The following is a 22,899-nucleotide window of genomic DNA, read 5'->3' on the forward strand; positions in this document are numbered from 1 at the left end:
GTCTCTGGCTGTCCGGCTAATGGCTTTCACATTGGCCGTGTGGAGGTGATGGGTTTATAGGCTCCTGGGGGCTATAGCACGCATGCTCGGCATTCTTGCATTCGGAGATGCAGGCCAGCATTATATAACCAGACATATTAAAGCCAGTGGATGCATATATACGGCACACCGGTTCTGCTCCCCGTGGGCTTGGCTATGGGGGGCCAGCACTGGGGAGAAACTAAACACACTGGGGTGATTTATGTGTAGATGCTTTAGGGGAAAAACAGCCGTGAGGTGAGAGGGGGGGGGAGGAGACTCGAGCAATAGCTCTGTCATTAACCCCGATGTTAAAACAATACGGTTATTTGTGCAGATAACTAGGAGATTATGGGGTTAGAGTGGGTGTTTGATTGCTGGTCCTTATGTCTCCCAGCTGTGGGGTATCTGGGGGGGGTTAGGGGTTGGAGGTGGGGGGGGAGACTTCTAGAAGCTTCAAAGTGGGCCGTCTGCTAATCTAAGCGATGGATGTCTCCCAGCCCAGATGTGTCTCTCTCTGGGGTATCCGTCACTCCTATCATGGGTCTGAGTGCTGAGAGAGAGAGAGAGAGAGAGAGAGAGAGAGAGAGAGAGAGAGAGAGAGAGAGAGAGAGAGAGAGAGAGAGAGAGAGAGAGAGAGAGAGAGAGACAGATTAGGACGGAGGGCTGCGTCACCCACCTTCTCCGTCTCCAGGGTCTTGTTGTCGAAGATGTAGGAGATACAGCTCCGGACCACCTCTAGCCGGCGAGCGCTGTTGAACACTGAGCCAGTCTTCCCCATGATGGACACTAAAAACACACACACACACAGCCATGAGCCTCAGAGGCGGCGTCATAACATTCGAGAACGGAGACAGGCACAGACGAGCGCCCCTCGGAACTGGTCCAGTACACCAGGAGAGCCATGCCGTTCTTCCAGACCCGTGCGAGGAGCCCTCAAGGTGGCGACGTACCTACGGGGGGGCCCGCTGGCACCACACACTTCCTGTCGGAGCGGGCGGAGGCGGCGGGGGGCGCCGGCCTGCTTGGCCAGCCCCTCCAGCAGCAGCCCCTCCACACGCTCCTCGTTCAGCAGGGGGAAGGGCACCTGGTGCACCCGCAGGTGGGAGCCCTCCGACGGCCGAGGAACCTTCTGGAACGCCATGTGCGGGTTGGGGTTTTCCTGGAGGGCAAGCATGGAAATCCCAGAACACGAATTGAAAGATTGAAGTCACGCACACAAAGGCAGAGGCGAAAAGAAACTGGAGAATATGGAGAGAGAGCGGACATGTTTATTGTAGTGCAAACAAAGGGTGGAGGTAGAACTGATGACTGATGACTGCACTGGTATCAGGGGGAACACTCACGTTTCTATACAGCTGTTCCGAGAGTTCCCTCATGTGCTTCTGGGAGTTTGGCAGGGTTGGCCTCCTCCTCTTTAAAGCGCTCCATGTCAAAGGCCACCAGCTGAAGGTACACACACACACACACACACAATTAATCACGTCATGTACAGGGGGAAGTCAATGATCCTGCTGTGTCCACGTTGACTGTGGCAGCATTGTAGCGCCCTGTTCCATACCTCGTCAAAGAGATCGCAGGCTCTGTAAGGGGGACCTCTCTCAGACACGAAGCCAGCGAAGGCCATGCCGTCGAGAACCTTGGTCAGGAAGTCGTTCTCGATCAGGCCTCGCTGGCCCAGGAAGGCAGTCTGTAGGAGGTCAGAGGTCAGGGGTCAGAGGATGCGCGGAGAGAGGGAGCATGGTCTTATCTAACATCTCTATGGGGAGTCAGATGGCTTAGCGGTGAGGGAGTCGGGCTAGTAATCAGAAGGTTGCCGGATCGATTCCCATCGATTCCCATCGATCCGGCAACCCGGATCGATTGCCGTGCCAAATGACGTTGTGTCCTTGGGCAAGGCACTTCACCCTACTTGCCTCGGGGGGAATGTCCCTGTACCTACTGTAAGTCGCTCTGGATGAGAGCGTCTGCTAAATGACTAAATGTAAATCTACCGCGCATGTACTAGTCCACTAAGCCTACACAAACCTGAACACAACTCAAACAGCTAGAGGAGAAAGAACTTCAACTGAAGATGACTTGGTCCGTACAACATGGCATTTTCATCATGGTCCTATTAGGCTGCTGGTGGGAAACCAAACTAAAATGAGGGCATAGCATGCTGTCAGTGCATCTGTACGCCTCGTCGGACTGTGAAGAAAAAAAAAAGAGTGTTGGTGTGGATTCGTGATGAATTCCTGGCTCTCTTAATCTGAGCCATGTGGGGCACGCCGAGAGGAACGCGCTGAGAGGTTACCACGGAGACGCCACAGACACAAACAAATACAAAGGGGCCGGTGAAAAACCGAAAACGTCAACCCGATCCATCTCATATGGCTCATCACGGCTAGGGCATTGTCCAAGCCCAACAACACTCCACGCGAAGCCCGAGAGATAGCATCGTGAGGAAGTCATGCGACCGGTGAAGCTGCTCAAAAGAACACAAACACGCTCAAGCAAAACACCTCAGGATGAGCTTAACTGTATCAGACAGTCCTTCTAGGATAAGCTCTCCAGCTCTTGGGCCGGGGCCAAACATTCTTGCCAGATTAAAACAACAAGAGGGCGCAACTTGAGCGTTTTCTTTTGATACCACGCGGACAAGAACACCTATTGATTCGACGTGATCGACGCAGCAAAAGGAGAAGCAGGTATCCTAGTTAGACACCCGAAGGGGCTGGTGAGTGATAGATTCTGGGTATAACCCCAAAGGTGTGTGTGTGTGTGGGGGGGGGGGGGGGTCAGCGTGGCCATGCAGTAGAAACACAGGCTTCCACAGGATGTGAGGACCCCCTGCGAAGTGTTTCAATCAAGGCTCCGGGAGTCCAGCGCGTAGACATCTCACCTTGTGAAAGTGAATCACGGGTTCGGAATGGATGCGAATGAGCTGCAGGCAGGACCTGTAGCCCTGGAAGAGTTGTGCAAACAGCCGGAGGAACACGGCCCTCACCTCCTTATCCTGGAGAGAGGAGAGGAGAGCTGGTCATACCGTACATGCCTTGTCAGATAAGCGCCGACATGAAAGTGAGTCACACTGATAGTGGGTTTCGGTCATATTAAGGAACACTAGCTTTCACATTTAGCTATTTATAAACCCGACTTGAAGATAGTAGACCTACAGTGTGTCCAGGGGGGATCTCTCAGGGCTGTGAAATCATGCTCCTATCAGTTATAGACGCTGTTCTGGGAAGATGGGCTCGTTGACTGTAAACAAACACCCTGGGTCAGGGAGGAGCAGACTGACCAAGGTGATGGTGACTTACCAACAACTTAAGGTTGGAGGGGGCAGTGCGTGGGGGCGGGAAGGCATTGTCAGCGATCTCCAGGTCAGGGTGAAGAACCTGGGGGGGGGGGGGAGAGAGAGAGAGAGAGAGAGAGAGAGAGAGAGAGAGAGAGAGAGAGAGAGAGAGCGAGAGAGAAAGAGAGAGAAAGAGAGAGAGAGTATAGCAAGACAGAGGACACATCTCAGCGCTGGTTTTACGCAAGTTGCATTAAGTGTTCCTCTGCAAAAATAGATTTTATGGCTCAGCTTAAGGCGGATAAATCCGATTATGCAAGAGGGGGGGGGTCTCTGGTACTGCTGTTATGGTGCCAACGCGTTTCCTAAACACACTAAATACCAGTCTGCCGCCCTCCCAAACGTGAGGGCGTGCTGGCATGGTGGCTGAGGCATGGCGGGGTACCTACCAGGGACAGGGCGGTCTGCGTGTGGTGCAGCAGGGGCTCAGGGAGCTGGGACAGGTGGATGGATTCAGGGATCTTGATCGTCCCTCCGTCCAGGTCGGCGATGATGACGTCCAGCTGAACAACAGAGAGCGTGCGCAAGGGCACACACACACACAGACAGACAGACAGACAGACACACACACACACATGCACACACACACAGACAGACAAACAGACAGAGCTATCAATATATCTACTAATTTGATTTGACTAGTTATTGTAGTTGTAGATTATGATGCTGAATTTGTGATAGGGAATGTAATAGATACCGGAATTGCAATAAGATTAAAGTATTGGCCAATCGTGGAGGAGAGAACTCTAGCAAGAGAGAAAACTCCCTGAAACCAGCCAAGAGAGACAAGGAAAGTACAGCGCGGCGCGCTCGACTTTGACTTCATCACGACAGAACAAACAAAATGCAGAAAGTTACAAAAGATATCCGTGATTGTGCGTGTCAGCCTCAAGGCATCTGTTGAGCAACTCTGGGTCTCCCGGGGTGTGGATGGTTGGCCGTGCCATCGCAGGGTGTCTCGTCGGTACGGTGAGCCTGCGGTGCTGTACTCACCAGCTCCAGGATCTCGCTCTGGAACATGGAGTGGACCCCGATGATGAAGGGGGTGGGAGAGCTCAGGACCTCCAGCAGGCGGGACGGCAGGATGGGGATGTATGGGTAACTGAGTTCAACACATGAGATGACTGTGAGCACATACACACTGGACAATGTCCGTGACTCCATCAACAAAACATTGCATTTACACTGCAAATAAGCCGTCTGGGCGCCAAGTTAGTCTTCCGTATCCTCTTAATTAGTTTGGCTTTCAGGCAGAGATTATCAGAAATCGTTCTCTGTTAATCAAAGTTGTTTTGCCTTGGAAAGAAATCCTGAATGATGGCAGGGAGATAAATCCCTCCATGTATCTGAGAACAATCACAGTCCCTCTCCCCCCCACACTCAAATGACCCCTCAGTGGGGCTGGTAATCAAAGCCAGTCTACGTGGAGGCTAACCCCATTTTGCCGAGAATGAAACCCATTAGGGACCGAGGAGCATTCTCATTCTAGTCACACTCTCTGCAGAGCGGGTCACGACATGAGACATGAGACAGCTGAGGTGGAAGGGTCCATGTGGGGGGGGGGGGGGGGATGTGTCGGACCAATCCCACACCTGTATTTGAGGGGGAACATGAGGGCCTCCAGTGCGCGGGAAGCCTCTCCCAGCCTCTGGTAGCTGGTGGAGTGGAACAAAACCTTATGTTCCGTCAGAACCGCGCAAAACAGGCTCAGAACGTTCTGGATTCCTGGAAGGAGAAACCAAATGGAATGTGAAATTAATTAGGTATCTGATGGAATTTGACTGCTTATTATTCCAGAACAAAAACACAGTCTGTAGGGGGTGGGAGCGTTTAGATAACCAAATAACAAATTAGGGTAAACAACATTTACGTGGAGATCTTTTCTTGCTTTCTAAATGACTGCACATGTTTCGCTGAAACCATCAAGGAAAAGGAAAACAAACTCCTTACATTTCTCTTCTAGTTTATAATAAACTTCATAATAGAGCAGATTAAGCTGCATACCAATTCATCAACATAAAGATTGAAATGTTTTTATAAACTACACAATAACAGACAACCAAACAATGCAATTCCAGATAACAGAACAACTGTACATACTGCCCAATTCTATACGGTGGAAAAGGGCAGGAAATGAAAAGGAAAACAACACTATGTGAGACTTACATAAATAACAAATTAAATACCAATAGGACAGTCCAGCCAAATTCCAAGGATTCAGTTCCTGTTATTGTTTCCTATCAATCTAATGACAGAGCGATTCATCTGACAGAGCAGAGATAAAGACTGTGGAACTGTGGCACACACATCCGCAGAGCGGGGGCTTCAGCCTCTCATAAACAGGAACAAGAACGGGACACTGGACATCGACGAGGCTGTTGTTCACAGAATACCTGGACTTCCTACGGGCGCACGGGCGCATCGAAAAGCAAAGTAAAAACATCATAATATTTATCAAGTTAAAAATCCTAATATTTACCAAGATGAATGGGCCAAACTGTGCAATGATCTCAGAACCCTTCCACGAGCTACGTCCGCACACTTGAGACCATCAACAGAAGGTTTATTTTAAAACCACAGCGCGGAGGAATTGTATCTGGACTGACTTGTTGTGCGTCCTTGGGCTGTTCCCGTATCTATTGAAAACGGCGACGCGATTCCGACCCGAAGGACGGCGAGACGACAGACGAGCCCAGACGAGGAGAGCAGGGCCCGCCCACAGCAGCAGCACGGGTGTCCTCCTCTCCCCTGGGGGACGGGGGGACGGGGGGGGACGTACTTCCTGTGCAGAGTGGCACGTTGAACGGACATTCCAGCGTGGTGACTGGGCGGACCCTAAGCGATGACTGGCCGATGAGTGGACCTGATACACGTCCCTGACATGGTCATCCTGCCTTCTATGGTCGTGGGGATGACGTTAGTGGTCCAGACCTTCCACAGGCCACATGGATGAGTTGAGGCGATCCCCACCTTAGACAACCCCACCTTCAAACAGCCAGGTGTACACGTCCCAGACTGATAACACAGGCATGGCATTTCTAGTTTCACTGTCCTCAGAATCCAACTCTAATATTCCTATGGATTCTGTACACCAGAATGCTCAGCAAACACCACAAAGCACATGTCTTCAGATGCACCAAACATGGAGCGGACACAGCCCTCATGGGAAGCAGATCTGACGGAAACACCGGGACTATATGATCATACAGCCGAAATCCCGACAACAGATCACATAGGAGATCATAAATACCGTCAAAACATCCCAGACGCTGACGTGTAGGAACGTCTGGGCCGGAGGAACGCACGCACGCGACTCAAACACCCGCGTAACGGCCGCCCGGGGTCTCCGTCAGATTTTAGCAGCGCTCGGCCCGCCAGAAGGTCGTCTGGGACACCGTGACATTGCAGGAGAGAGCTAATGGATCACAGCTCAGCTTACAGGACAGGGCCGTCCATTATCACAGGGTAGAATGACGGCAGGACCTGCCAAGGAATGTGGTCTCTGTCGTGTGACCAACTGCACTCAGTTGATACTGAGCATCCACCTGCTGTATACTGTGCTGTGCTCTTAAGTAGAACTGTGTTGGATCCAATTCGGGCAATTGGTTGTGCATCAGTAATGCACTAACAATAATAATTATACAACGTCACTACACACACACACACACACACACACAGTGTGACACAATATTACATGACCATTTAAAAGGGGTTTGGCAGCTGTAGCCTCTACAGACGCTTTAGCCAAATGACAACTGTGATCCTGTATGGTCCAACGGATCGTCACCTGCCGCTTGATGCCCTTACAAAACGGCGTCTTGGGAGATCCGATATTTGGAGCCTGTGACGGATTTGACACCACAAGATGATGACCGTCCGCACAAAAGACGGACAGAATCCTAAAAGGCTGCTTGACTTCTGGTCCGACCTCCCTCCGCCGTATCGAGAGCGAGGGAGATACTTCCAGAACATTCCGATCTGTGGAATGTCCAATTTAAAGAGAGACATATGAATGGGATGTCTGTATTTATTTGCTTTGCGCCCTCTTTCCCTGGGTATGGTGCTGGACTTGGTTAACACAAAGCAGGGCCCGTGTGGACTGACGAAGAGCCGGAGCCTGAGGGTGAAGTCAAGGTATCGGCCATTCATCTTTCTCCAGGTTCACCACAAACACATGACTTCCACCCGACCCTGGCGGTGAGTGTATGGGTACAGTACCCCCCATGAGTTTCGTCCACCGGCTCCCTATCCAAACAAACACACGCAAGCATGCTAACTATTACCGGATTCCTGCAGAGTTCAGGGCCGTAATGCGTTCAAGAAACATCCCTCATTTTTGTTTTGTAACACATTCTTCCAATCACATCGCATGAGGGCTGATTTTCCATTACAAAGAAAGTCAAGGGTCAAGTGCCATTGGACTGGATTTCATTTACAGACACATGCGTCTGACCCTGGATAGCGCCCAGTCGATCTTTCTAGACCTGAGTTCCTCAAAAGCCATGACCTCCACAGGTCCCAACAAGACAGTCTAATGCTCTCTCTTAAATCTAATCTAAACATACATTTCTGGCTTATCTGACCAAAGAGTTTGACCCAATGGTACTACAGAGAAATACCACATGTTCACCCAGGCAGTGTGCATCAACGAACTTCGCACAGAAACAAGCTGGACTGTTGAGGAGAAACAAGTTATTGGTCTTATGGCAACTGAAGTCACCAAAGTGCATCAAAGCTACATCATGTGCTACTGTGCTCACAGTCCAGACTAAAACACCGGAAAGCCAAGCAGACCAACATCATAAGAGCCTTTAACATGTTCTGTACAGCTTTAAGCCCTCAGTTAGAAAGTCTACAGTTTTGTGATGTAGGTCAAATGATTCGTAATCATGTGATTGGCATAGCAGCTCTGATCCTCTCAGTTTGTAACATTTGAGACAATCAAGGATCAAGACTGGATAAACCTGAAAGCTTTCACACCAATAAGCTACTTAATAAAAGGAAAAAGGAAAACTGTGGTAACAATATGATTAAGTTCCAGTCTGCTGAGACAGCAGTTCAGCTATAACGGGAGCTGTCTATACACTACGTGACAAGCAGAGTGTAAGCACACTACCGTACTGTAAGCCTATTTGCAGACGGTCAAAACAGGATGGTGTAACTACAGGGGAATTCTGTCTGCCGGCCCACTCGCCTGCCAGCCTGTCGATACTTGCCTGTATCTGCCTGTCTGTCTGTGTGTGTGTCTGTCTGTCTGTGTGTGTCTGCCAGCCTGTCTGTCTGCCAGCCAGCCAGTCTGTCTGTCTGTCTGTCTGTCTGTCTGTCTGTCTGTCTGTCTGTCTGTCTGTCTGTCTGTCTGTCTGTCTGTCTGTCTGTCTGTCTCTGTCTGTCTGTCTGTCTGTCTCTGTCTGTCTGTCTGTCTGTCTGTCTGCCAGTCTGTCTGTCTGCCTGACTCGTCTACTTGCCTGTCTGTCTGACTGTCTACTTGTCTGCTTGAATTCCTGTCTGTCTGCCCACCTATCTGCCAGCCTCCTAGCCTGCCTGTGTGTGATGCTCAGTGTTTGGTGCGGAGGCCCGTGGACCCACCGAGCTGCTGGAAGAGCAGGGCCACACTCTTGCAGGTGACGGGCAGGCTGTCGTTCAGAGGAGTCTGGATCAGCTGCCTGTCCCCTGCTCCCAGGGAGAAGAGTTTCTGTAAAGGGGGGGGGGGGGCACACAGGAGTCAACAGTACAGGCTTGTTAAACAGCACAAACACCAAAACCTCATTCATGCACACAAGAGAGAACTGATTATGCTGGGGAGCGAGTTCGGGGATTCGCCTTGTGTTTGTGAGCGTGTGTTCTTGCACGGCTGAACACTGTGCACACACACACACGCACGCACGCACACGCACCACAGCTGCAGGGATGAATTAGCCTTTTGACTCCGACCAGCAGTCGCAGGGGAAAGCTCAATTACATGTTAAGCTACATATCGTTGAGCCGGCATAACCCGAAAGCCCAAAAGAGTGTCTGTAGGTCCTAGCCTCTTGCATGTGGGACACAGAAAACAGTTAGCGTGTATGTCCCAAGACTCAACAGAGAGCTGGAGGGAGCTCCGCGTGAGCGCTCATGTCATCAGTGATTCCGACTGATGCCAAGCATGACAGTGTTTCAATTGAATTGGAGACAGAGAGAGAGAGACATAGAGAGAGACAGACAGACAGAAGGGGGGAAAAGGGGAGAGAGAGAGAAGGGAAAGATTACTGACCGTCGTGTTTGACTGTGTTCCAGTGATAGATTTGTTCCGCTGCCGAGGTTCCTACTATCATAATGTTGTGTTTAGTTAACCTAGAGTCATTGGCTCTGATGAGTGCTCTAGAAGAGGACCAGACAGGCCTGTTGCTAAATTACACCAAACAGACTAAATTCTTTCCCAATTATCAATGCCAGAGAACCAGAAAACCTGTTTAATCGCACAATTTGACAACTAAATAGATTTTTTTTAAATGGAGTAGAAACTATCTTTCATTTATGGGATGGATTTCACTGCTCTACACAGATTTTAATAACCCAATGTGGAGTAAAAACATCTACCTAGGTCTAGTGTATATTTATACCCCGGTTCCACTCGGCAATGTAAGCACAGGATGACTGACTGTAACGGGAGAATAACAAGAACATTTCTGCGCGTGGCTGAATCGGCAATCTCCTGCTCCATCTCAGCGAAGCGTTCCGAGCCGAGTGGAAAGTGAACACAAATCACGGTTTCACGCTGCTGGAAAAACACCAACGCGGTCACCCTTCTTTCTGAGGGGCACTAAAACTCCGACCGGCCCCTGCACGCTGAGCTGTAACCCCCAGGAGTGACTAGCACCTCGGAGTGTTTGAACCGCTCCATTAACCCAGGCTGACCCCTGGTCGGAGTGGGGGCAGGGGGGGGTCAGACAGGCAGGCCTCTCGGACGGAGGTATGTGAGGAAGGGTCTGCCTCAGCGGAGCCTCACCTGGGAGCCTCCAGCCACAGGAACCAGGCACGTAAAGAGGGCGCCCACCAGGCCCTCCAGAGGGAAGGTCAGACTGTCGACGTACACCGTGTAGATCAGACCCAAGCAGCCCTGCAGGAGGACACACACAGGTAAGACACACACCTACAACTTCATCCTCATACTGCATACTTACATTCTACACAGACTACGATTCCTTACTGGGATTCATGAGAACTGCAAAGAGTGACCTTAAACCCGAGGACAGTCATGTTATTGTGCAGTTTGAACCAGATGCTATCTCGTTACCCGGAATATTTCGGGATAATCCAGCCTGGAGACGAGGATGAGACTTTTGGGTGCAAAGACTTGAGCTGGCTGGATCAGGCCGTCCTCCTCGTCCACCTCGTCCTCCCCGTCCGCCTCCACTGCCTTTGATCCCTGGAACATCCAAACCACACAGGATTAACACGGGAGAGTTCAGCACGGTGCTACAGTAGGGAAGTCCACGGTGCTCTTTGAGAAGGCTGTCTGATGATCAGCTTCCGGTCAAAGCAGGCTACAAAGCGCCGCTCTGCCCGTCGGCTTCCTCCTGTGTGGATGTGCTCTCGTGTATACGGGGGGCTACGGCTTCCTCCTGTGGGGGGAGCGAGGCACGAGCGGCAGAGAGCCACTCAGCAGCAACATGAAGGAGCCAGTGGTCGCCTCGGGCAGAGACAGTCTTACTAGGGTCTGTTTATCTCGACACTCGAAATCCTGCGTTTCCTGACAAAGCCAGCGAAAGAGAGTGCGAGCGAGTCAGCGCGCAAGCGAGAGAGATGGTGATTTATTTGGGGTTATAAAGCATCGGTTTCTCTCCAGTCTGTCTTCATCAGAGCAGATGCTCATCCTAGCTGAGAAGAGGAAAGAGGATTTTCTGGAATCACCAAGGCTCCATAAAGGGTTTACTGACAACAAAAAAGCCCAATAAATTAATTTCCGCAGAAAAGACAGTTCAAAGGACGCCCAGCATTTTTGAAATTAGTACTGTGGACTCCCTTGAGTGTCCTAGTAACAGAGGTCATTGATAAATAACCCAAGACAATAATGAAATGTAGCAGACAAGGCCAATAATTCCATAATATCATTCTGTTTACTAATTGAAAACATTTAGTTCCAATGATTTATTAAGAGTACATTACCTGCTGGAACTTATAACCCACTGTTTTTGTTTGAGCCAAAATAGCACTGTAAGATATACAAGCCTGAGGCGGGTTAAACAAACATATAAAATTAAATTTGGCAGAAGGGTCCATTTAGAAAAATTACATTTCCTACCTAACAGTGTAAAACCATGAAATCAGTGTAAAAATAGCAACAGTAAAACGCCCTAAAGACAACTAAATAAAACACATTTGCAGGTCACTTCTAGAACAACAGGTCAAGCGAATGTTCCTGAGCATTTGACACTAAATGAAGTACAAACAGAAGGTAGCACCTCACTGATAAGACATGCAGTTTATAATGCTGTACTTTGGGTTAAAGGGGGGTGGAATTAGGGCCATACTTGCTAAATGAACTCCCCTTTATGGTACCTACGTGATAAGGCTGGATGATAAACTAAACAAAGCCTCCTGTTCTCCTCAATCTGCTCCACGGGGATCCAGAGTTCAATGGCCCAGTCTGGTTCTCATTGCCCTGTCTGAGGACCAATCACCCCCTATCTGCTTACGGATAGACAAAGGCCTGCTCCAAAGGCCCCGCGCCTGACTAAAGTCCCTTCCAGAATCCCTTCTGCTGTTCCAGACAGAGAAAACACCACAAGTGTCCTGGCATCTCAGACGAGAGGAACAGGGGATCAAAATACCCCGTCAGATGGGAACCACATTTTACCATCGAAGTGCGGATTTGGTTCAATAGTCCGAGAAAACACATTCCTCCGCCTCCCGACCAGCTTCTGAATCCAATCAGATAGGGGGGGGGGGGGGGGGGGAGATGATGCAGGTCGTTTAAATGCCAGCACGCTTCTAGAAAGCGTTGCAGCTGCACGGCCTTACAGGGATTAGTTCATGTGCGCTTCTCATGAAAGGATGTGAAGACAAGCCCCAAGGTCTAACAGAGTTGTGTACCGTCAGCCCTTCCACAAAATAAGGTTCAGTGAAAAGAACATACTGCTACAGATGCAGCCCTACACACACACACACAACTCTCCACTGACAGGAATGCTGTGTAAGAGACTAGAGAGGAACATCCCTATCGTCTAAGGACAACACATTCAAGTAGGAGAACCCCCTTCAACTATCCAGGCTGATCCAAACCGACGTCTGCTTCGATACAGCCACCAGACTCGGGTAGGAACTGGTTTAGGAAGAGCACTCCACTATCATAAAGTAAACCCCCACGGAACAGAGATGTCTGGACAGGGGGGGGGGAGGTGGGATGGGGGGGAGGGTGGGACGACAGAGAGGCCGAGCAGTGAACCGCCAGATACAGAGACTCCTAAAGCCCCACCTAATCAAGACTAATCGCCCCGCATTAATGAGCGCGATGACATGGCATATGGGTGGCCCTGTCCCACCACCCTCCATCACTCACTGGGTCATGTGACAGGAGGGGGGAGATAAGAAAACAAACTGGGTTAGGATTACGGGGGTCACAGGGAGTGGGGACAGCTGCGGGACGCCAAACAGCGGCGTCCAGAGGAGCTGGTCTGGGAGCACAGGGAGCGTTGCGTAACTGTCCGAGAACAGGCGCTCCGCAGGGAGTCGCAGGCCTCAGACAGAGGAGGGCGGGGAAAAGGGAAGAGCTGAAACCTGAAGTCGAGAGGCTGTGTTCGCTTAGCACCTCGAGGAATCCTTTGCAAACGGCGCGATGACATCACACGGGTGGAGAGCTCACACGGGCACACCACGTCGTCAACGGTTACCGGTTAGGTCTGTGATTCACAACTCAACATCTTGAAGTGGGGGTAACAAATTAGCTGAGAATGTTGAGACATTGAATTCATGAATTCAAATAAGAATGTGTCGTGTTTTTGGAGGGGGGGGAGAGGAGAGAAGTGAACAGGCACTTTAGGCCACTTTGAACTAACAAAGAGTGAAATGATTTACTTACAATTATTATTAAGGACCATTCATAACACAGTTTCTCTGACAAATCATGTACGCACAAGTGTCATTCACTGATTGGTGAACTGAACTGCACTGGGACTGAACAACGAATCGTATCTCGACGGAAACACGGTCATGTGTGCGGCTGCATCCAATGGCCAACGCTGGAGGGGAACTTTATTTTGACCACACTAAGAACCCTTCAAAGTGAACTCCATCACCACATATTCTAGAATGTCTTTGTTTTGTCTTCTGGCCCACGGCTCTGGAACAATTCATATACGTGACAAATTCCTAATTGTAAAAATGTGCCATGCAAGAAAAACATCACAAAAACAAAACAATTAGGACTCAAGAAAAAAGAGGTACAATGAATTGGTACCAAAGAGCGGCCCCCTGTAGATTCTTGGAAATAGGCCGACAGTGAGTATGTGTAAGTGTGTGTGTGTGTGTGTAAGAGAGTGTCACCCACCTGGAGGTTGACCTCTGCCTCATAGAAGGTGAGGCAGGAGCAGTAGTGTCGATCTGACTCGATGTCCGTCAGCACTACAGTGAAGAAGCTCGGGGGCTTCCTCTCTCTGGACATCCTCCATCCTCCTGGCTGGCAAAACTGCAAACACACACACACACGTACATTATAACTCAGGCCTTCATTGTTAGTAAGACCACAAACGGTTGTTCCTGAAAGGATTTAGACCCCCCCCCCCCTCCACCTCACAAAAATAAACCGCCTCTCTCTCAAGCTGACCCACAGAGGACGATGTGTACCCTTCAGAACAGGAAGACCCCCCCCTGGACTGTCAGGGCCGACAGACTGTACAGAAGGACTGCCTGTGATGTTTTCACACTACTAACTGGAAGCCGGGTGCAGGGTTGTTGTGTATCGAGAGCTGATCAGTGTCCGAGCCGTTCAGAGAGTCACTTCTGGTCACTCCTCTGGCTCGTGATGTGCTGACGCCATTCTGAAGGCAGGCATGAAAAGAATGTCCTGTTTTAATAGGACTTCCGGTCATCAGTGAGTGGAACATGACACGCTGGTTTGCTTTCCTCGCTGCTCAGGTGTTAGGTGTTCAACCACACACAGCTTCACCCTCGTAGTAGATTTCCGAGCACGCATGGGGAAAAGTGGCGTTTTCCTCCCACAACCGAGTTTCACAATGAAAAATAGCACGAGATTACGATCTGAGAGACAGTTGGTGAAGCATTAAATAATAGATAACATCGGCAATAACATGACGAGAGAGGGATTACGTTTGATAACACGAGAATCAGCGTGACGAATGTAGTCTAATTTCTAAGGTTGATGTTTAGGCTAGCTTCGGAGATTCAAGCAGGAAACCACTCTGGCTATCGTATAAGAAAACAAGATAATAAAGAAACGATTATCTGAAACTCTCCAGCCATGCATACATAATGAACTACAGTCCTACAGTGTACTTGGGATGGGACTCAAGTGAGGGCTTGTGTTGTTTTAACTGTGACACATACAGATACTGGAGCTGAGGTCTTTCTGTTGAATGAACGCTGTCTAACTGGTGTTCTCAGCAGAGACAGCAAGTAGAGAGAGGAGAGTCGGAAAAGAGGGATGGAGAACACGCGTGAAGAAAGTAACACAGAAAAGGAGAAGGATTACAAGTTGTGGGGGAAAGGTGTGGAGGGGGGGAGGAGGAGGGATTTACAAACAGAAAGGGGGACAAGACGGGAAGGATTCGCAGAGTAGCACGCAGGAAGCTGGCAGCAGGGAGGCACGTGAGACAGAGTTTCCCCCTAGGTTCACAGCTTTAGTTTGTTTCATAAAAGAGCGAGCTCTAGACCTGTTTTATAGGAAAGGTAACCTTAAATGACTTATTTTGTGATTGTGCGCCACATTAAAAAAAAAATTGAAATGACAAAATGTACTTGTTTACTTTAGTTTACAAAATGTACTTGACCTTAATATAATGGTAGGGGAAACACTGTGAGAGAGGTTGAGTGTTTGTGCTGACCCTAACCCGGAGACAGTGTTTAGACTGCAGCTCAAGACCCCTGGTCTGCTGAACACCGGACAGATGGAGGGATGGAGGAAAAGGAGGGAGGAAAGACAAGAGAGGGATATTGGCTGGATGAAGCGAGAGGCTTGATCCAGGATGCCACCATCCTCCTGCAGACACAATAGACGGCAGGAAATCTGCTCATCCTGCATTGTGGGGAAGTGAGTGTGTGTGTGTGTGAGTGTGTGAGTGTGTGTGTGTGTGAGTGTGTGTGATTGTGTGTGTGTGTGAGTGTGTGTGTGTGTGTGAGTGTGTGTGTGAGTGAGTGTGTGTCGGTATGCGTGTTTGGCCCAGGCAAGAACAAACGCAGACAATTGTGATGAAGCAGATTCAAAATATTCAAACTATGCCATTCGTCATTGTTGGAAAGGACATCAACACTTATCAGACAGCACACCTTGACTGAGGAAGATGTGACACGGGGGGGGGGGGGGGGGGGGGGGGGGGGATTTATACAAATAAAACTGTACTGTGTGTCTGTGTGTGTGTGTACACATGTGTGTGGTGCATGTGTGTGTGTACCCGTGTGTGAAAGAGGGCTTGGGGATGAGGGCCTCATTTCGCTTGTCTGATTTTAACGGCAGTTCTCCGAGGGGCCGTTACGTTCACACCAGCCCGGAGGTCCGGAGAGAGGCTCTCCAGTCCTGGAGAACACTCGGACCTGATCCAGCCAGGCCACATCCTCCCAGGGTGCACGTGCCTGAACCAGAGCATCAACACACCCAGCCAGACGGCCAGCGCTCACATGCTCCTCTGAGTGACTGGAGGACAAGTATGTTTTGACAGATTTTTCTACCTCTGTAAATATTAGTTTAGGCTCAGTGGGGAGTCTGCAGAAGGGGGAGAATGACCGCTGGCCAGACTGAGCCGAGGCTCCTGAGGACACCTGCGAACGACCGCACTGGGGCGTCACTCAGCGAGGGATGTGATGAGAGAGAGGAGGAGGGGCGGGGGGGGGGGGGGGGGGGGGGGGGGGGGGGGGGGGCGGGGGGGCTTGGAGGACAAGAGAGGAGAGAAGAAAAGAGAGATGAAGAGCAGGAAGTGAAAGGCTGAGCATCTGTCAAGCTGCTGCTGGGAGGAAACCAGCTGATGTCTCATTCCTCGCTGTCAGTCACTCCAGAGGACAGCCCTGCTCTGTCACCTGCTGGGACCTGTCAGTCTGAGAGAGAGAGACATAGAGAGAGACAGAGAGAGAGAGAGAGAGAGAGAGAGAGAGAGAGAGAGAGAGAGAGAGAGAGACAGACAGAGAGAGACAGACAGAGAGAGAGAGAGACAGAGAGAGAGAGAGAGACACAGAGAGAGACAGACAGAGAGAGAGAGAGACAGAGAGAGAGAGAGAGACACAGAGAGAGACAGACAGAGAGAGAGAGAGACAGAGAGAGAGAGAGAGAGAGAGAGAGAGAGAGAGAGAGAGAGAGAGAGAGACAGAGAGAGAGAGACAGACAGAGAGAGAGACAGAGAGAGAGAGACAGACAGAGAGAGACAGACAGAGAGAGAGACAGAGAGAGAGACAGAGAGAGAGAGACAGAGAGAGAGAGACAGACAGACATAGAGAGAGACAGAGAGAGAGACAGAGAGAGAGACATAGAGAGAGACAGAGAGAGAGAGACAGACAGAGAGAGAGACAGAGAGAGAGAGACAGACATAGAGAGAGACAGACAGAGAGAGAGACAGAGAGAGAGAGAGAGAGAGAGACAGAGAGAGAGAGAGACAGACATAGAGAGAGACAGAGAGAGAGACAGAGAGACAGTCTGAGAGAGAGACAGAGAGAGAGAGACAGACAGAGAGAGAGACAGAGTCTTCCTCTTGTCTTTTTCTTTCTCCATTTCCCTTCTCTTTCAGAAAGAACGAGAGACAGAAAGAGGGAGCTAGAGCCAGGGAAAGTGGGTGAGAGAGAAGGGACATGGAGAGAGACATGGAAATGGAGAGAACAAGCCAGAGAAGAAGTGAGAATCAAAGAGAGAGAGCGCGTGAGACGGAGAGAGAACCTGAGAGTGACAGGGAGAGGAGGGGAGAGACCGGCCGACAGTAGGAGTGGGCTGAACACCTCCAGATAGCTGCTCCAGCACACAGCTGTGATGGACACGCCGAAACACAGTACTGGCACCCAGTAAAACCAGGAGCATGGCTCTGCGTGAGCACACACACACACACAAACACAGCGTGGAGGCTTGCACACCCACACATCCAGGGACATGCACCGCACAAACGCACACCAAACAGCTGAGTCATATTAAAGAGAGTGGGAGATCAGATCCTGGTCTTAATATAGACCCCAGTCAAGTGACAATGGAACTCCGGGATAGGCCCACATGGGGTGCCATTGGCTGAAGGGGATCTGGGACCTTTGTCCTTTTAAAAGATTGTTGCCCTGTCGCTGAGCCAAGGGTATCACGCAGCACAGCTCCCCCCCCCCACCCCCCCCACCCCCCTCTCCCCGACTGAAGACACGGGATACGCACACTGACCCATCAGGAATCACCACACTCACTGTCAGGACACCGTGTGGACCACAGGCTGTGCGAGGGCTGCGCTTGTGACGGCGCGGAATGCCAAGGGCCATATATAACAGGGAGTCAGGTGGCTGAGCGGTTAGGGAATCGGGCTAGTAATCAGAAGGTTGCCGGATCGATTCCCGTCCGTGCCACATGAAGTTGTGTCCTTGGGCGAGGCACTTCACCCTATTTGCCTCGGGGGGAATGTCCCTGTACTTACTGTAAGTCGCTCTGGATAAGAGCGTCTGCTAAATGACTAAATGTAAATAACACCCCAGCCCAGCCCACAGCTCTGCACAGGTTCAAGCGTCACGTGCCTGGCTCGTGGGCTACCCCCCTATGCCCGTCTCGCCACGGGGTCCACAGTCCAAATGACACAGCGAAGCAAACGGACGCTTTCAAAGCACCGAGAAACATGTCCCTTGAGCGTGTCTCTGAGGCCGTACACGGGCACCCCCGCTCCTCCCTGCTGAGCATCGACTCACATGATGCAAGACTGAAACGGAAAGCAAGTCTGGAGATGCACAAGTCGATGGGAAAACCCTTTCCCAACTTGCCCCGGCCGGAATGTACGGAACCCTCCAACAAAGTTGCCTCAACAGATATTGCCTCAACTGTTTGCGCAGCTGATACTATTTGAAAGCCTATTAAAGGCATATTAACCCGGCGATGAATGTAATTGAAGGGGAAACGGGAGAAGAATTGCGGCATTCTGAACATGACCCACAGCTCTGCCCACTCCGTGAGGGGACAACACGGCCAGGGCCACCATGGGGCATGGTGACACAGAGCAAAGAGACTGCCCAGCCACTGTGTCAGGACAGAGACGGCAACAGATGTGCCTTGTGCTCTCCTTGGTCTCTCTGTCTCTCTCTCTCTCTCTGCTTCCCCCCCCACACACACACACACCTCCTGTTGCCAATTTCATCTCAGCCTCCTCCACTCTGTGCAGGAAGACAAGACAATGACCTGAAGGAAAGCAGAGTGTGAGGTGTTGGGGGGGGGTCGGGGGGCTGGAAGGGGTAAGGAGGTCACTGGCAGGCTGCCTGGCCAGGTCTGCTGCCTTATCAGGTCTGGAGGATGACTGTCAGTCTCTGCTCAGCCCCCAACGAGGGGGAAGGCTATTTTCGTTCTCGGACGCCAGGCCACAATCTCCTCGCCAAATGGTAGGAAGTCTTAAGCTGCACTGATGGAACCTCTATTCATACTGTGGGACATCAGGAGGAAACACAGAAGACAGGACACACACACGCACGCACACACACAGCACTCAAGGTCAGTCAACCCACAGCTTGGGAAACTGAAACCTTGTCTTGATCGAAAACGGCATCATGAGTGAGACAGGGCTGGCTGAGGAGAGGCAGAGCTGGTCTCCCATGCCTCAGGCTTGGTTTCCCACTGTCACCAACCCTCTCTGCTTCCTGGTTGCCCTGTTATACAACCCCTCACACATGGTTCATCTTAGAGATGGGTATTTTTAGCTTGCCATAAAGGATTGTGTAATTCAGCTGACACCGACATTTAAATGGAGAGAGATTCGAGATTCGAGATTCTCCAGCTGAAACTGCAAATCAAAGACCGATGCCATAAAATGAAATGTAAGAAATGGAAAAGGGGTGGAGGAGGAGGAGAACCGATAAGTAATGTGTTGTTTGCTGGCATAGTGTGTCAATTACTCCAGAAATACGAAAAGGAACGTGTAGTTTATGGCGACAGCTCAGCACTGTTTTTCACATCCACTTTCCCAGGGGAAGATTTCGCCACTTGGGGGCAAATATTTGAGTCTAATTTTAAAACACAAAATAAATGAAAAACACACATCTGGTGCTCCACATGCAAATGGTTCTAGGAAGAAAAGTAGAAACGCATGGATAAAGACGAAAAGAAGAGAATGGTCTTTAGAGAAAAAGACATTCCTTTCCCTGAAACCAGCCTACTGTCACTTCCACTGCAACTCTCCAAAGACTGGTGACCATCACATCATCCTAACCAGCCTCACACACCCAGCCTCACACACCCAGCCTCACACATACACCCAGCCTCACACACACACCCAGCCTCACACACACACCCAGCCTCACACACACACCCAGCCTCACACACCCAGCCTCACACTCCCAGCCTCACACTCCCAGCCTCACACACCCAGCCTCACACACCCAGCCTCACACTCCCAGCCTCACACACCCAGCCTCACACACCCAGCCTCACACACCCAGCCTCACACTCCCAGCCTCACACTCCCAGCCTCACACTCCCAGCCTCACACACCCAGCCTCACACACCCAGCCTCACACACCCAGCCTCACACACCCAGCCTCACACTCCCAGCCTCACACTCCCAGCCTCACACACCCAGCCTCACACACCCAGCCTCACACTCCCAGCCTCACACACACACCCAGCCTCACACACCCAGCCTCACACTCTCACTCCCCTCCAGGGGCTCTTCAAACTGGAGGGCTACATCATTGATAGTGGACACACACTTAACTGGGCTGTGGTTTAGTCACAAGTGGGTTAAAAAAAACACTGTAAGGTCCTGGAAGTCTTTAAACATATGCCTTAGAGTGGAAGTTCAGAGAAATGTCTTTGTTCTGAAATCAGGGAAGGATGCTTCTGTAGTAAAGAAATCCCCTTCACTGACAGTAGATGGACTTTCCTGAAGCGCTTTCGAAGCCAAGTATTAGCCTAGCCAGTAGATTTCCAGCATTTACACACACACACGGTACGTCCAGTTGGCCTCACTTCTCTCTCTGAAGTGTTCAGGGTCCAACCTGGAGGTGGTCACCAGAGGGTGTAAATCATGAACATAAAGACACGACCTCACGTCAATACCCGTCCAGAAGCCACCAGCCTCGCTTTATGTCACCCTTAAAGTACACCTCTGTTCTGTCCTGTCAAGATTAGTGTCGTCGTAAACCCTGAGGGAAGGACAGGAAAACAGTGACACATCAGCCTGGTGGTTCTGTAAACACAACCACAACAACAACAGCAGGTCCAGACGACAGTGTTCTTTAGTGGCGTGGGGAGGGAGGGTAAACACCTTTGTCCTGGCCTGTTTACCGGCACAATGCTGCTCTGTGTCAGCCCCGGGGATCCCAAACCCAGAGATGGCCCCTGATAAAAACCCTGCAGCTCCAACAGGTGCTTCCTGCTAGCCTCCCGAGACCAACGGACCAATCAGGAGCCCTCTCCGGCCACACCAACCGACGAGGCCTTTACTTCGCCTCTGTTTACTGTTCTTCTCTCGCTCTCTCTCTCCCCCCCCCCCATCTCTCTCTCTCTCTCCCTCTCTCTCCCCCCCCTCTCTCTCTCTCTCTGTGTCTCACCTGTGAAAACAAGCCAAGAGGCCTCTGGCTTCACTGAGCTGTACAGTAAACGGACTCCCATGTCCGTCTCCCTTAGGAAGTGGCACTGTTGACTGCAGTACGCCCTCCCCTGTACCCAGCCAGGAAGAAGAAAGTGAATGTGTCTGTGTGTGATAGGTGTGTTTTATGTGGGCAAGTGGTTTTCCAGTGGCACTCTCTCTCTCCCCCCCCCCCCCCCCCGAACACAATGGCTGTGGATTAACCGGGGGGGGGGGGTCACTGGCCTTTGACCTTGAGCAGCTGCCTGCCACAAAGAAAGAGAGAAGAGGACCCTTGAGAGCGCCAAGCACACAAGAAACATCACCTCGCAACGGAGCTTGCAGTAGGGGTAACATAAGGTAGGCAGTAGAGAGTGAAACCAATGTTCCTCTGGTTTCACCCCCCCCCCCCCCCCACACACACCAGGATGCAGACAGGCAGAGGTGTAGGTCAAGACGGTGTCAGGGTGGCAGCCGGACATCCTGCGGCTCCAAAAGGAATCCGAGCTATGTCCACGTCCGCTGGGTCGCCACATTCACACTGCTCTCCCCTGGCTGTGGCCCGGGCTAGTGGGGAGGAGAGGAGAGAGGACAGGAGAGGAGGAGGAGGAGGGGGGTGAAGAGGCTGAGAGGATTCAGAGCTGAGTTTCTCTGGGTCTCAGCACATGGCTGGATCCTCTACTGGCTTCGGTCCACAGGCTTGTCTTGTTCTCCTTCAGAGGATCGGGAATAAAGCCTCTCTACTCACCCCAAGCGGGAAATAACAGCACAGTGTGTTGCGTATTTTTTTTCTCCTTCTTTCTCCCCCACCCCCCTCTACTTGTACTTGTCAGGACCAAAATAAAACATTCGACTTGAATGATACGCTGTATTTCAAGACAAACATGAAAGTAGGATCGAATTCTCAGTTGAGCTCCATGTTATCCTGTGTATTCCCATTTCCTGGTGAGCTCATGGTGGATAGTCCTGCCTGTCTGTCTCTCTCCAGCCCAGAGACAGGGCTGCTTCCTGGGGTGTTTGGTTTCTCTGGCACGCCGAACATTGATTACTCATGTGTAGATCTTCCTGACAAACACATGATTCTCTTCTCCCTGTACTGGAAGGCATCCTGGTATCTGGAATGCACTGTTTTGCTTCGTTTTTTTACTGCCTTTTTACAAACAAACATCTCAACTTTGGTCACTGCGGTGCAGCACTGTCTGCTAATGCAAGCACTACTTAGGAGCTCTGTCCAGAGGAGCTCATTGGACCACAACACTGCTGGTGCTCCTGACCCTGGTGTTCAAAACCAGCTCAAACAAACCTAGTCCGGCCTTCGGCCACTCGTCCCAAAGACATACATTTTTTTAACGACCAACTTCAAAGAAGGATCCTAAACTCGGGTTGGTCTAGATCTGACAGCTATCCCCCCAAGCAGTGACATCATCATCCTGCTACCTTTCCCCACTTCCCGTTCTTCACCGACAACTCAGGATTTGTCCGAAACCCTCTCGAGTCCTTCCTGGAAGTACGTGCCACATTCCCCATCACAACATTGACTAGAGGGGGGGGAAAAACTGAGTTCATGAAGTCAGAATTCCAGACAAGAGAAATGATACAAACGTTTACAATCTGGTC

General features: G+C 50.8%; 1 protein-coding gene across 1 annotated transcript in view; it reads right to left on the reverse strand.

Annotated features, from left to right (window-relative positions):
* sbf2 (SET binding factor 2) overlaps positions 1-22,899 on the reverse strand; it is a 78,490-nt gene that overhangs the window by 37,702 nt on the left and 17,889 nt on the right. Inside the window, 15 exon segments of the mRNA XM_047041270.1 lie at positions 698-807; positions 972-1,023; positions 1,025-1,180; positions 1,365-1,406; positions 1,408-1,464; positions 1,580-1,708; positions 2,903-3,016; positions 3,321-3,398; positions 3,745-3,858; positions 4,349-4,457; positions 4,948-5,080; positions 8,942-9,047; positions 10,341-10,451; positions 10,629-10,760; positions 13,881-14,018. Of these exon segments, the coding sequence (XP_046897226.1) occupies positions 698-807; positions 972-1,023; positions 1,025-1,180; positions 1,365-1,406; positions 1,408-1,464; positions 1,580-1,708; positions 2,903-3,016; positions 3,321-3,398; positions 3,745-3,858; positions 4,349-4,457; positions 4,948-5,080; positions 8,942-9,047; positions 10,341-10,451; positions 10,629-10,760; positions 13,881-14,018 (1,581 nt within the window).

The sequence above is a fragment of the Hypomesus transpacificus genome, chromosome 19 (assembly GCF_021917145.1).
Source record: "Hypomesus transpacificus isolate Combined female chromosome 19, fHypTra1, whole genome shotgun sequence".
NCBI classification, from domain to species: Eukaryota; Metazoa; Chordata; class Actinopteri; order Osmeriformes; family Osmeridae; genus Hypomesus; species Hypomesus transpacificus.